This window comes from Condylura cristata, unplaced genomic scaffold (genome assembly GCF_000260355.1).
Source record: "Condylura cristata isolate star-nosed mole 26May11 unplaced genomic scaffold, ConCri1.0 scaffold00013, whole genome shotgun sequence".
Lineage (NCBI taxonomy): Eukaryota > Metazoa > Chordata > Mammalia > Eulipotyphla > Talpidae > Condylura > Condylura cristata.
The window spans coordinates 23160794-23175611 of NW_004567114.1; the positions used below are offsets into that span (position 1 = coordinate 23160794).

General features: G+C 49.3%; 1 protein-coding gene across 5 annotated transcripts in view; it reads right to left on the reverse strand.

Annotated features, from left to right (window-relative positions):
- The window catches only part of SIPA1L1 (signal-induced proliferation-associated 1 like 1), a 320552-nt gene that overhangs the window by 6692 nt on the left and 299042 nt on the right, over positions 1-14818 (reverse strand). For all 5 annotated transcript variants that reach the window (XM_012724498.1, XM_004681724.2, XM_012724496.1 and 2 more), the window contains 4 exons: positions 9436-9675; positions 8531-8696; positions 3366-3612; positions 587-730 (listed from right to left, as the gene is read on the reverse strand). In XM_012724498.1, coding sequence (XP_012579952.1) covers positions 587-730; positions 3366-3612; positions 8531-8696; positions 9436-9675 — 797 coding nt within the window. The remainder of the gene's footprint in view (positions 1-586; positions 731-3365; positions 3613-8530; positions 8697-9435; positions 9676-14818) is intronic.

A 14818-nucleotide genomic window follows, 5' to 3' on the forward strand; every position in this document is an offset into this window, starting at 1 on the left:
GGGCGGGTCAGGAGAGGTCTGCTGCCCCATGTGGTCACCTCCGGGGCAGGCGGGAATTGAACTCATACAGAAGTGGCTTTAGCTTCTTAGTGCTGTGCTTTAACCCGCTGCGCCACCAGGGAGGGCCGATTATTGTATTTTAACTGTGAAATGGTTAAGTATCTCGAACAAAACACGCGAGTAGTACCTCAAAACTGCAGAAAACAAACAAAAACCCCAGACGACCCACTGGCCTGAGCTGGCAGAGGAACAATGCAGGCGCAGTGTGCGCCCACTTGGGTGAGATGAAGGGAGGCAGCAAGGAGCACGGGCCCCGGGCTGGCAGGACGGGGCTGGGGCCGGGGGGGGAGGGGCCAACACGGGGCGATGTGCTTGGCGGTGACACCTTTATGGTCTGATGACCAACTTGATGCATACTCCTTCAGTCAGGTGCAAGCCGGGTCTCGCCCCCCCTCGTCCGACCCATACTCCAGGAATTCCTGCAGGGAGGAGGCCAGGCTCCCTGAGCCTGAGGCAGACGATACCCAGACTGGGTGTGCAGCCGAAGCATGAGGGCTGCAGAGAGTGGGGCCTTCGGCGGACTCACCCTCATAGGCCTTGGCAGCATCCACCAAGTTGGACCAGTCCAGATCTGCAGCAGCATCGGGCAGGGGCATCAGCCCGGGGTCAGGCATGGGCCGTCGCGTGTCCTGGATGTCGGTGAGGGAGCTGTCCGAGGCGGAGAACTCTCCTGCAGGAAGGGACAAGGGGTAGGTGACTCCTGGTGCCCATGAGATCGGCAGGTCAGCTATTACCTGGAATTGGCTGCTAGCAGGCCACTGGTGGCCCTTCTAAAGCTAGGAAATGGCTTCCACCTATTTTAATTCTTTTTTTTTTTTTTGGTTGCTGTCAAATAATTGTCTCTCTTCCTGTAATGGGCATCATGGAAGTGCACACAGGGCATGCGTCCACTTTTGTGGGAGCTGTCTGTCTGCAGTGGGGACTGGGGCAGTTCCAGGGGTCCCTGTCCCTGAGGGTCCCAGACTGGGATGAAGACGCTTGTCAACTCAACTGCGTTGTACAGTGTGACCAGGGAAGCCTAATGATAACCGGGAGGGGACAAAGAGGCTTGTTTCTGTCTAGCCTCAGCCCTGGCACCCAGTTTGTCCACATTGAGGACTTCGGTGTCCCTGGGTCCCCTGGTGCCATCTGGGCCTAGGTCCTGAGGCGACCACTGGTCTCAGGGTCAGTGGTGTCTGTGCTGGAGGTAGAACAGGTGAGATAATGTGACGGTGCCCAGATACCAGCAGTTAACACAGGAAGGTCCGTTTGTGGCTGGTGCTGGCCCTGTCCTCCTTCCTAAGGTCACGGTGAGGAACGCCAAGGGTCAGTGATGGATTATAGCTGTCCAACATCCTGAGTCCCTGCTGAGGTCACACTGTTTCAGATTCAAACATCAAACCACCCCTGCAGCTAACTGCGTCCTGGGCAGGAGCAGGGGGCGGCACTGCCAGGGAGGTCTCGCTCGTGAAGGTGGCGGCCAGAGAGGGAGTGTGGGAGGGGCCAGGAGCTGTAGCCCAGGAAACGTAAATGCTGGCAACAGGGCAGGTGGTGGGGTGAAAACAAGGGCAGAGCACGCAATTCCACGAGAAGGGACACGCTCGGAATGTGGGTAGAACAGTAAATTCCCTGCCAACATGAGGCTAAGGGTGAAGCTGTCAGCAGCTTATCAGCCACTCCAGAAATACCTGTTTACAAGGAGTTAAAACATTTCATCAATTATGCTAGCCTGGTAAACCAGAGTATATTTAGTGCTTGTTTTCCCTTTCAAATTACATAAAGGACTGCTCTGAGTGCAGCTGCTAGTTATTAATGTGCTGAAAATTAGCAAAATTATGAGTAAATGGCAATCAACAAATACTGCCAGATATTAAATGTTCGGTTCTATTTAAACTTGCTCCCACCAAGGCTAAGTAGGGGGAACAGACAATTTTGTGTGTCACTCACAGCCCTCTGCCCTTTATATCAGGGGCCCAAATTTCCATATAGAGAAAAAAAAAGAAGTTGTCATTTCCTTTTCCTAATCACGCTGCAGTGGTATTCATCCCCACAGAGACCAGGGCTCAGCTCAGAAGCAAGAATGTACTAGAAGGTGCTTACAGAGGACAAACTGGCCTCCCTTTCCTTTTCTTTCCACAGTGATGTGGGCTCGCTGGACAAAGGCAGTATGAGAGAAGGGATGTGTGAGAGATAGGGTGTCCTCTTAAATGGAAGCTTCTGGAAGGCAGGTTTACTTGACATGGCACATTCAGACAAACCTCACACAGGGACTGTTTATAAGGTCACGGGGGTAACTTCTTGGAGCAGAGAGAAGGCAGGTTCAGCAGCAGTCGGGGGCGGGGGGAGAGAGACAGGCACAGCAGAGTGATGTCTGCCATGCAGGAAGGGGCGGCTGTGCAGGGAGCCACGGCGGGATGGGGACGGTGGAGAAACATTCGCAGAGTGGGCTGAGAGCTCAAGAATGATGCAGGAAGAGAAATGACCAGGCAAGGAAGTGATTCGGAGAAAATGCTATTTCAGAGAAGCAAAAGGGAAAGAAATGTCCATCTGGGCAGACAGGGAGATGGGCAAGGTGTGGCAGAATTCTCAGGAGGGAGGTGGGGCCACGGTCACGAGCAACAAGCAGGACACAGGAGCCACAGGAGGCAGTCGGGGCCACAGCCAGGAGGCCCGGAGTGGGGGTACACAGAGGGTGGAGCAAGGAAAAGAACATAGTCGAATGCACAACCCCAGAATGCGGCCTGTGGATCTGGTGAGGCCACAGAAGGAAGCAGCTTCTAGGAGCCCACGGCTGGAGCATGGAGTGTCTCCAGTGGGTCTTTGCCTCCACTGTGACGTGTGTGCTCGTAGGTGGGCCTGACTGAGTCCACATGCGGGCGGCCGACACCACAGGCACTATTCCCACAGCCTGGGACAGACAGACGGACGAGAGCAAAGTCTGGGGTCTTAGGGTGCTTGGGCGGAGCCAGTGGATACAAGAAAACACTAGTTTTGTGCTCGCCATTTGTCCAACCAGAGCAGCAACTGGGATGCTGGGCAGACACACTAATTCCCAGACTCACTGTGGGCATTCAAGTCCAGCAGGTCCTGCACAAGACCTGGGAATCTGATTTACCAGCGTCTGAGGGACTCGTGGTCTGGTGAGGCTGAAATGTCCGCGCCAGGTAGACTGGGCCACAGATAAGGGGCAGGTAAGGTGTGGGCAGGCTGAGGCAGCCTACACATGCAAGTTGTTCTCCCAGCAACTGGGGGCAGCAGCTTCTGGGGACACTGGTCGCCTGCGGTGGGACTGCGACTTGTTAATTGGCCGCTGGAAACACACTTACCGTGCAGCGACTTCATCCCCAAGGTGTAGGAAGGCCTCCGCAACGGAAGAGACTTGGGGAGAGAAGGGTACGTGCTGCTGAAGAGGACGTCGTTGGGGAGAGCCTGGTCCAGGAGTGAGGCCCTGGAGGCGAAGAAGTGCTCCCTCTGGCCACTGTAGATGCTCTCGTCCGACAGTGTTCGGTGCAGGGCCCGCCTTGATGTGGGGGTGGTGGGGAAAGGAGACTGAGGAGAGGAGAGTGCATGGAACTGGAAAACAGGAAGACAGAAGTCAGTTTCTGGTTCAGGGGGTGGGGATGGGGTAAACAAAGTTCCTGCTTTTAGACACCCCATCGAGTCCTAGAGCCCAACTAGGTCCCCGGGACCCATCACCCTTGTCTACTCAGAACTCAAGTGGGAGTCCTGGTCATTGAGCGCCCAGGACTTGGCCATCACGGCTGAGTGTGTCAGACGTGACTACTGGATTCACAGCACGTGTGTGGTCGGGGGCGGGACCTGGGGGCCAATGTGGTGTGAGTTCTGCTTAATTTGGCATCACGACATCATGCAGTAGTGCTGCAGCCAAGTCCATGGGCCTCAGGCTGACCAAGGAGAAAATGAAACCCTGCAGCCACCCTGCGCGTGAGCAGCTCATCACGTGACCACGCTTGCTGGGCATCAAGAGCAACCGAGCATCTCACCCTGGCACTCAAGTAACAGGTGGGTCTGGAAACAATTAGTGCAAGGTTACTGGAACTGAGCCCCGAGAGAGCTAAAGTCAGTGACTTGGGGAGATCATTTATTGCTGATGAACTGCTATTCATGAGAAATACAGGGAAGTCATTTTATAAGGTTATATACAAACAATAAAAATTCAGGGAGCTCAGTGTCTTGCTGATACCTTTTGCCTTTCTGACTATCTGATTTTTCTGCAAAAGGCAAGCTTCTGAGAATCCCACGTGTGGAGAAACAATAGACATGGTTATAGCATTTTAATGTCCAGAACCCTGGGAGTAAACAGAACATTTGGTATGTCAACAGTGATCCTCCTTTGGGTTCTCTTAACTGCTGCTCGCCTGGGCAGGGGAACGAGGTGAGCACAGGCAGGATGTGGGCAGAGGGTGAGTCGCTGCTGGCAGCCACCACTGGGGTGTCGGTGCCACAGAGGGGCAGAGATGGAGTGACAGAGCGGCGGCTCCCCTTGGAGGCTGGGAAAATGCTGACTCTCAAGTTCATTGACGAGCTCTGGGGTCCATTGACTGGCTGCCCACAATGAGGTGTGCACATGGCTGCCCACAATGAAGTGTGCACAGCGGCTTCGTGAATGTGGAAAAGTTACTGATCAAACGTACCGTGAATGAGCCCCAGGTGTAGCCAATCGTGTGAAAATTGTGTTCACTTGAAAAATTTCTGATCGGTTCCCAAGGTACCTATGCACTTGCCTAGAAACCTAAGCTGCTGTGACGGAGGCTTTGGGAGTCTTTAGTGGAGGGCAAGTGGTCTGCAAATGACCCAGCTGGTCTCTTACTTGACAGAGAAGAGTGGAAACTGGAGAGGTGAGTTGGCCTGCTAATTCTAGGAACTGGAAACAAAAAAATTGAGGTCATTGCTCTTCCGTCTGCAGGCTGAGACCACAGGTCTCCCCATTCAAAAATGGCTCTCAGCCTCCGCTTTTGGGGAAGGGATTTCCTCCCTCCCTGAATATCACCACAACGGTGATATTGATCAGACGGTGGTTTTACAAAAGATGAATTTTTCCACCAACCCTACTTTTGGCCTCTTTGGGAAATATTAATGCATGCAGACGCGCTATCTTGAAGAGCTTCTCCGAGCCAGGTGTCTGACAGCAGCTCTAGCAGCCTGCAGTGGGGGCGGGTGGGACGGAGCAATCTGCCTGGCTACTGCGTGCTCCTTAAAAGGGAGGAGGATGCAGTCTCCTCCCAACATGACGGGGATGGCCCTCACCCCAGCCCTCTTCAATCCCAGTCTTAAAGGTGTGCACACCTGCCCAGCTCCCTCTGGTTTTCCGGCAGGTTAAACCTGAGACTCCCAAGTAGCACTGCTCACTGCCGCCATCCCGAGGAATCCTCCAAAGTGCTATGACAGGCCCAGAGGGGCTCGAGAGCATCAGGCAGGTTCCCAAACAGTAAGGGGGTCCCCAGGAAATGGGGAGGTTCCAGGTTCCCTGCCCCACACAAGGGAGGGTGAAGCTGAGCAGGGCGGAGAAGCTGGAGAGGAGACGGAGGAGGGAAGGAAGCAGGAGGGAGAGCCAGGAGGAGGCCTGGAGGAGCCCATGGAGCAGAGTAGTGGAGAAACTGCACTTGCTGCATGGCCCTGGGCTGGCTGAAACAGATGTGAGAGCACCGTGGGGAGGGTCAACACTACAGCGTTTATCTTGGTTTTGATTCTGCACTTTTCATCCAAGACTTGTCTGTCCCTGACCCTTTTCTATTGGTCCCTGAGAGAAAGTGCTTTAGACTGTGGCAGCTCTCAGGCCTTGCTTTGGGCCAGTCCTGTTTGGCTGGACTTTCACCCCTGAGGGGACGGGTGCCCCCTCCCTGCCTTGTAACAAAATGGGCTCCTCACAAAGCTTCATGTGCAGAGTTGTGCAGGTGGGACCCAGAAGCCCATGACACCCACACCTTCCATCAAAGAAACTGCTTCCTGTCTCCATCCTGGCTTCCAATGTCTAGTTTCACTCCAGGAAAAGTCTCCTGCATGGTACATCATTTGGGCATCAATGATCTACTGTGGGGTTCTTCTATTTCCAAGTGTGGGAACAAGGCCCAGAGAGGTGACCTTGCTCAGGGCAGGCTCCTGGCTCCCCGCACTGGCCGTGAGCAGCTACCAGCTCTTCCTAAACGCTGCAGCTGCACAGGCCTGCCCATGGTCAGTGGGGGCACACTGCTGGCGAGGACTAGGGCCTGCCCCACCTCTGCTCCCTTGCCAGGCTGTCTGTGGCCCTCCAGGAACATGAGGTCATCCCATCTCTGCCTGCCAACAGGGTTTCTTCCAATGTGATGGCTCTGCTCTGCTGTTTTCCTGGAGCGGGCACGCCACAGCAGCTGTGGGTGCCCTGTGGTCACCTGCTGCCCGGCTGCAGCTTGAATGGCTGAGGCAGACATGGGGCAAACGGGCCTGGCAGCATCCCCCCCCTTCAGGGCTGGCGGCCACTCAGAGGGAATTGCTAGTCAAGAAAGCCCGGCGGGGGGTGGGTTCCCGGTGTCACGGCCCAAAGCCAGAGGCTGCTCTTGGTATCTCGGAGCCCTGACACTGTGACTCAGATGTCTTCGCCGGGCATGACCACGAAGGTGCCAGAGTCATGGCATCTTCTGGCCCAGCAGCCATTCAGATGGTGCCTCATTAGCGACTGTCAGAAGAGCCTGGAGCCACTTAGCTGAACTTGCTTGTAACCAAAGCAAAAAGGAAGACACAGGCAGGAAGACCCGGGGATTCCAGCTCCCACTCCCACCTTCTACCAGAGGCAGCTGGCCGGCAGGCAGCTTGCTCCCAGGCCTCTGGGAACAACCTACAGTGGGAGGGGTGTGCACCCCCATTCTGAACAGGAATGCCAAAGGAATTCCCTCTGGAAATAAAAGCCAAGACCCAGAAGAAGGGCAAAACAGACATTTCTTTTGACTATTTCCATGGCACGAATAAGTCAAAAGCACGAAAGCTCTGAAGCTGCCCCCTTTCCAAAAATGTTAAGCCAAGAAATGGAGGAAAGATCCCTTTTAGGGCAAGTTTTATTTTCCGCTAACCTAACAGGGAAAATCTAAAATCATTTCTATTTTGAAACTGGTACTTATAAATTTTATACACCTTTTTGGGTTTTGCTAGAGAAAGAAGTTTCAAGTATTAGCTTTTGTGAGGTTGCTAAGGAAACCATCTGTACTCTGGGGTGACGAGACAGAACTGATCAGTGCTGGCTTACAAAGCAAATGAGAGAACTCAAGAATGGTTAAGTCTTTAAAAGGATTTCTTATGTTTATGCCAGTAAATCATTTACTTCTCAGAGAACTTCTAGAATGGTCTTTAGAGTACCTGACGTTTCTGTAAATGTAAATGTTGTTTTATCTGATCTACTTATGGGGTATGTGGGCGCAATGGAAGGAGGAGCTGGACGTGTAGGCCCTCAGCCTGCGGCCAGCACCCCTCTGCTCATCTATACAGTCTGAAGACGGCAATGAGTTAATAGTGTCCATTTTCAAGCAAGTCTCAAAGGTTGTCTTACTTTAGTCATGTAATGCAATGACAAATCATTTAAGAGCTCAGAGAAACAGGAAACTTTCAGTGTGCCATGAACCTCCTCGGCATGATTCTCTCCTCTTGGGGCTGCCCACTACATCTCAGACAGAAGTGCCTGATGCCCGGGGTGAAATACCTGTGGGTCCAGTCCACCAAACACCAGCTCCAGTAACTCGAAGATAAGAAGGCAGCACCTGAAGTAGGCTGCAGGGCCCTCCAAGTGGCGACGTGAGGTCCTGCAAGGGCTGACCACCAGCCTGCAGACTCTGAGCAAGTGCTTACAACTTCTGGCCCAGAAGTTGAGAAAAGGGACTTATACAGTCTTATGAAGAGTGGACTATTAAGTTTTGAAGGGAAGGATACAGATCTTAGAGGTGGCCCTTGGGGAGGGGGGACAGGCGTGTCCACCAGAGTGTTCCTCTGAGTGGCTGAGAGCATGTAGTGCATGGCCAGCAGGCTTGCCTGGCTGGGGTAGGGGCGAGGCCAGAGTGCAGGGCACTGTGGGCCCACAGGACTGGAAGTGCACTGGAGGCTCAGGGTGGGTGGTGGTGGGGGACCTGCAGTTGAACGCTCTAAAGTCTCTATAGAAAACTGCCTGATAAGGGAGCTAGGTGTGTGTCTGCAGAATTCTAAGGAGCAACATTAGCTACATGATAATGTTCAAAAGAAGAGGATGCCCTATGGGCAGGGCACACTGAAGGAAGGTAAAGCTGTGAGGGCAGGATAGGTCAACAAAGACCCAGACTACAGAGATGTGAATGCAGGGACAGAATAGTTGGAAAACAGTGTAAACTAGTTATGGGAAGGATTAGTAACAGTGGAAAGTGGGTTGAGTGAAGAGGATCTGGGAACCAGCACTTCCTGAGGGAGAAACTGCAGTGAGCAGCATGTCGTGTCTGGCCTTTTCTAACCACTCTTTACCCTAAGCTCTACCCAGTACCTTAAAGTTCTTCTGGGAGTCAGAAGTTGGGCTTTCCAGGTCAATGAGTTTCTTGAGATCCTCCTCAATGGTGGATTTGGAGGTTGGTTTAGGGGATGCCCGCAGGTCCCTGGTTGAGGCACGCAGCCTGGTGTGGGCTATTTCATTGCCATCGCTCTGATGACGCCTGGAAAGAAAGAGGAGCAAGAGCAGACAGTGAGCTGACAAGGTTGACTCAAGGGCACACAGGGCCCTGAAGGATGTCAGACAGTGGAGAAATACAGAGAGAGAAAAGGAGGATTACGTCTGTTCAGTGGTATTAGCATCTACTTAGATAAATGCTTGTTAAACCCGAAATGAAAAGTCTGATGAATAAATTCCTCTTTTACAAGAAACTCTTAGCTCTTCTAAGCCAAAATTAGCAACAGACTTATTAATACAAGACCACAGGGTATGAATCCCAAATGCAACCTTTGTGCAAACAAAAACAAAATAACTGAATGAATCATTTACATTTTTTTTTTTTTTTTGCTGTACTACTATGTCAAAAAGTTCTTTATATTCAGGGACAGTCATTTACTTTCTAACATCTCTCTGCTGCCTCCAGGCCCAGTTAAGGAGGACACAGGCGGACTGTGATTACTACCATCAAAGGGGGGGGGGCGCCAACATTCTGAAGTCTGTTCTTCAGATATACTCTTTCCTGGGCGAATTAAAATTCTTGAATCCAAATATTTTGTGATACATCTTATTTAAGGAAGTGGAGAAATAAAGTTTACTTAGGAAAAAAAAAAGTACCTCTGTACAGATCACCCCTCCCCAGCCCTGCACCCAGCCTCCTCTGTCAGAGGAAGTTGCTCCTATCATTTTGTTCTCAGTCACGTTAAAAGCAAATGGCCCCGCAAGAGAAGCTAAAGAAGTCTTACTTTCTTGTGTCCATAAATCCCACAGAGTTAATGGTTCCTTCGGGTTTTTTCCATCCAATCAGGTACTTGCTCGTGGCGCCCTGGCGAGGGTAGAAAGTCCGGGGGCCGGAGGAGGAGGAGGAGGAGGAGGAGAAGGAGGGCGTGAGCTGTGGCGGGGCGGCGGGGTGGCGCTCTTCTTTGGGCGAGCTGCGGGCACTGGTGAAGACGACAGGGCTGGCAGAGTGTCGGGAGCTCATGGTGCTGAGGGGAAGCAGGACAGAGACGGCACAACTCAAGAGTGCATCCTGGGATCAAAGCGCCAGCTATGAAAGTGTGGTCTGGGAGAGGTTACGGCCGGTTAAAGAACAATGAATATTTCATAAAATATTAATGGGGATGACTGGCCAGCCTTCCTTGCTCTCTCACTCTAATTTAAATGTCTGTGGTCACAAGTGACAGATGGCCACTGGGGCTCAGTCTGCACTTTATGGTCCAAAGTAAAAACAGTCAAGGCTGTCAGGGGCATTGCACATGCTGGCACTGCTGGAGTTTACGGCAGTGAAGTCCAGAAGAGGCACATGTTCAGAGGACGAGAGGGGCAGCCGGCTCCCCCACTGCCTGCCTTCCTCCCAAGAGGTGAAGGCGGATGCTCGCAAGCCCAAACTGAGGCGGGGGGGAGACTGGGGCATACAGGAGTCCACACACTCACCATCCAGGGCCAACGAGCACATGGAGGGCATTATTATTGACTGTTCTACTGGCTGTTCATCAGAATGACACTTCTACAAAAAACTCAACATGTATTAAAGATTTGAATTCAAGACCTGAAACCATAAAACTCCTTCAGAAAAAAATAGGCTTAAGTTTCCTGACATAGGTCTTGGTGATAATATTTTGGATTGACAACAAAAGCAAAAATAAGTGGGTGGGATTGTATCCAAAGGCTTCTGTCCAAGCAAAGGGAACTCTCAGCAAATGAAAGAGACAACCTATGGAATGTGAGACAGTACTTGCAAATTATATGATCTAATAAAGTGTTAATATCCAAAATAGATATGTATGCAACTCAATAAAGGAAACAAAATCTGATTAAAACATGAGCAGGAGATCTCAACAGACTTCCTCCCCCACTCTGAAAAAGACATGTAAATAGGAACATAAAAACAGTTCTCAGCTCATTAATATGGGAAAAACAAATCAAAACCACAATGAGTGATCACCTCACACCTGTTAGAATTGGTATTTTCAAAGACCCCCAGGGCTAGCCAGTATGGAAGAGGGTGTGGGAAAAGGGAACTGTCATGCCTTGCTGGTAGGAGTGTATATTGGTACAGTCTCAAAAACATTAAAATCAGTTATGACTCAACATTTCCACTTCTGGGCACTTTTCTGAAGGACTGATATTATTATCGTAAAAAGACTATCCCCATGGTTCAATGTTACAGGAACCAAGAGCTGAAAGCAACCTGCTGTCCACTGAACACACACACACCTCACACTTACACACACACATTCTCTCACTCACACACACATACACGAATACTCTTCTGTCATCTGTTGATGACATGGGTGGACCTTGAAAACATGCTGAGTAAAAGAACTCAGAGAAAGACAAATATTGTACAATCTCACTTTACCTGTGGTATCTAGAAAACCTGATATTAGTAAAACAAAACAAAACAAAACAGACTGGTGGTTGCCAGTGGTGGGGGAGGTGCCTGACAGATGGGTGAATGTGGCTCAAAGGCACAAGCTTTCAGTTATTAAGATGTAACCAAGGATGTGATATACAGAGGTTAAACATTAAACTTCAATTTTTAAACTCTGTTTAAAAAATTAGTCTCTACAGGATTTATGGAGATGATTACTCTACACTTTTCAAACCAAAAGCAGAATTTTCAAAACTAAGGATGAAAAGCCTAAGCTGACTTCAGTTCTGAAGGGCCTTGGACTGTAGAATTTCCATATTTATCCTCCCCACTGATCTCACAGGGTCTACAGTCATGCTATGGGAGCTGCTGAATTTTCCAGCTTAGGTGGAGACCACAGACAGTGGAGTCTGGCTATGATGGATGTTGTTATGGAAGGTCTAGTTAATGGGACATGGTCTCAAAGTATTAGTTCTCAACAGCACTTCCATTTGCCAAAACTAATGACCCTGATCTCATTAAAGTGTGACTTTAGCCAAGAGCCACACATCCACATTGTATTCTTTAGCTAGGGCAAATGTACTACAGGGGTGCAATATATTGACATGGGCAAAATTTGTAAAGGGTAGATGGGAATTCTCTGTATGACCTTCATAATTTTTCTATGAACTGAGAACTATTCTGAAATTTAAGAAAATTATAAAATTTGTAAAAAATCTAAGCAAATGACCAACTCTAAAAGTCTCCTGGGATGACATATATAAATGAAAATGACTCTTGATCCCCCACTGAAACTTTACAGAAAAAAAAAAAATCCATTCCAGATGGATTGCCTATATAAATGTAGGTCTAAAGATTCTGGGCTAAATTATGAATTCCTTTATGACAGACAGAAGTTTTTAAATGATCCTTCATAAAGCAAAGGACTGAACCCTACTAAAATTTCTACTCATCAAAAGACACAAGAGTAGAAGAATATATGTAAAATATGTCCAATAGTGGGTTCTATCCAGAATATATAACTAATTCTTAAACTCAACAAGATAAACATCCCAAAAGAAAAATGGGCCAAGATCTGACAAGGAATTTCACAAGAGAGGATACTTAAAAGACCAACAGATAGGAGGCTTCAACTTACAAAGCCACACCCAGCAGAATGGTTCAAGCTGAAAGACAGTATCGAGGGCTAGAAAGGGTGTGAAGCAGGAAGAACTCACATACTGCTGCTGGGAGTGTTACTTATTACAACCACTTTGGCAAATTAGTTTCTAGCCTTTGCTCAAGTTGAATGTAGGCATTTCCTGTGACACAGGACATGTACAAAAATCCATAAAATGCCCAAATTAAAAACATTCTAAATGTCCTTCAGTAGTAGAAAGGATAGATGGGTTATGGTATGTTCCCACAATGCACACAGCATACACAATGGAAATAAACTAAAGCTACCTGCAACACACGGGTGACTCTCACCAACACAGTGCTGACTTACTGGCACCAAACACAGTAATATCGGTAGTGTGGTTCCATTTACACAGCTGAAAATCAGCAAAATGAGTATACAGCTTCAGGAATCAGAGCTGTGTTCACCTTGTGAGGAGGTGGGAGGGTGGAGGCCAGGAGAAGGGTCTAGACATGGGTGATGATCCAATTCCTAATCTGGGTGGTGACTTCATTTTGGGAAAACTCATCCCTGTATACTCTGATGACTTGTGCAAACGTTATACTTTAATTAAAACACACCCACAGAAGTAAAGCAGAGGACCTGAAAGGAGAAGGACCTCTCTCCATGAGGCTCTGCGGCAGACAGAGCAGGGCAAGGTGTTGGGAACAGGACACAGAGCAAGGTGCTTTGGAGGATTTTCCACACTAACTGGGCCCTCTTAATTTTAGACCAAACAGAGCCACCGTCTTTAATTTTATGACTAAGGAGGAAGAACTGTGATTACTTTACAAAAAAAAAAAAAATCATAATAAAAAGGACTAGTCTAACTCTAATCCCTTTAATAATGTTGCCCCTCCCCCAAAGATTTTTTCAGCAAGAGGAGGGAAAAAAGGCAGGCTAAACTGGAAGGCAATGAAATCTCATTTCATTTTCACCTTTTGACAAGAAATATCCAATTTGCTATTAAAACTAAGAAAAGGGGGCCCTCCCTGGTGGCGCAGCGGGTTAAAGCACAGCACTGAGAATCTAAAGCCGCTTCCTCATGAGTTCGATCCCCGTCTGCCCCGGAGGAGACCACATGGCAGGCAGACCTCTCCTGACCCACCCGCTGCTCCCCTCAGCAGTGTACTTCGTCCATCTGCCTGTTCTGCTCCCCACTCTGTCTCTGGTGAAGCCTCTCACCGCCCCTGAGCTTCTGGCCTGTACCCCAGTTCTGTATGCACAAATAAATAAATCTTAAAAAAAAAAAAAAAAAACTAAGAAAAGGGGGGTGCAAACTCTTCCATGCAAGCCGTACATGAAGTCAGTAAGAACAAAGTAGTAACAGGAGTCCGTTAAGGAAAAGGCTGGAAGTAGCAAAGTGAAACCAAAAGACACACAGAAGGGGGAAGAAATACAGGGACAGAGGCGGATGTGACAGGCAACACCAGGGACCCAGTGTCACAGCGACATGCAGGGACTGGAGAGCTCGCAGCCAAACACTCTCGGAAATGGCCCCAGAATGCAGTCGTGGAAGACTTCAAAACAACACGAAGGCCTGTGCCTTTCATTAGTCACTTAAAGACCGAATCACTGTGTGCAAGTCTTTGCCAGACTACACCTCCATCACACACACAGCACAGGGGAGATGTCTGAAGCAAAGAGCAACACAGTGCAGGGGGCTGGAGGTGCCACCTCTCCTCGGGAGCCGTTAGGTGCTGTTTCACCTGCCGCGACTCGTACCCGTGAGTACAGGTGTGTGTGGACGACAGAACTGGCTCTCACAATGGAGCAGGTGAAACAGATCGCAGCGCCCACCCCCAGAGACTGATTTAGCTCTCCGCCTGGGGACAGGACAGCAGGCACTTCTCATGTGTGCTCGGGTGACGCGTGTCCCTGACCCACCGTCTCTGCTAAAACTGGAAAACCACTGTGCCAGAGGCACATGTGAACCTCCCTATTTTACTTTTCTCAGCAACAAGCCAAGATGCTTGACGGTAACCTCAGTATTCAAAATCCTGGGGCTGCAGAAGACTACATGCTTGGTCAAAATAGAAAGAATTAACCATGAGAAGAGAAATAAATGGTACAGCCTGTTCATTTAAAAATCATCCGTGTTTTACAAAAACAGCTATGCAGTTTTGTCCATACTGTTTTTGTCCACAATGGAAATATTCCATGAAGGAAAAGTCAGAAGGCTTAGAAACTCCCAGGAGGGAGCATCACATATAGTATATATAGAGCAGGGCTTCTTTCCTGGATGAACTTGGTTATTATCATGATTCTCTGAGAGGCAGACAATCAGTTTTCATACTAGATACTAAGTTCTTTGACGGCAGGGTTTTACCTTTACATATCTAACAATGCCAGAACATTGTAGACTCCCAGTAAAATATCTGTTGAATAAAGTGTTTCTTATTAGCACTATGTAGCATCTTACATATTTAACTTCTTGTTTATAGTCTACTCCTGGTTAAATTGGATCCCCAGCCAGGGAGCTGACCCACATACTGTGCAGCAGACCTCTCCTGACCCACCCGCTGCTCCCCTCAGCAGTGTGCTTTGACAATCTGCCTGTTCTACTCCCCACTCTGTCGCTGATGAATCCTCTCAT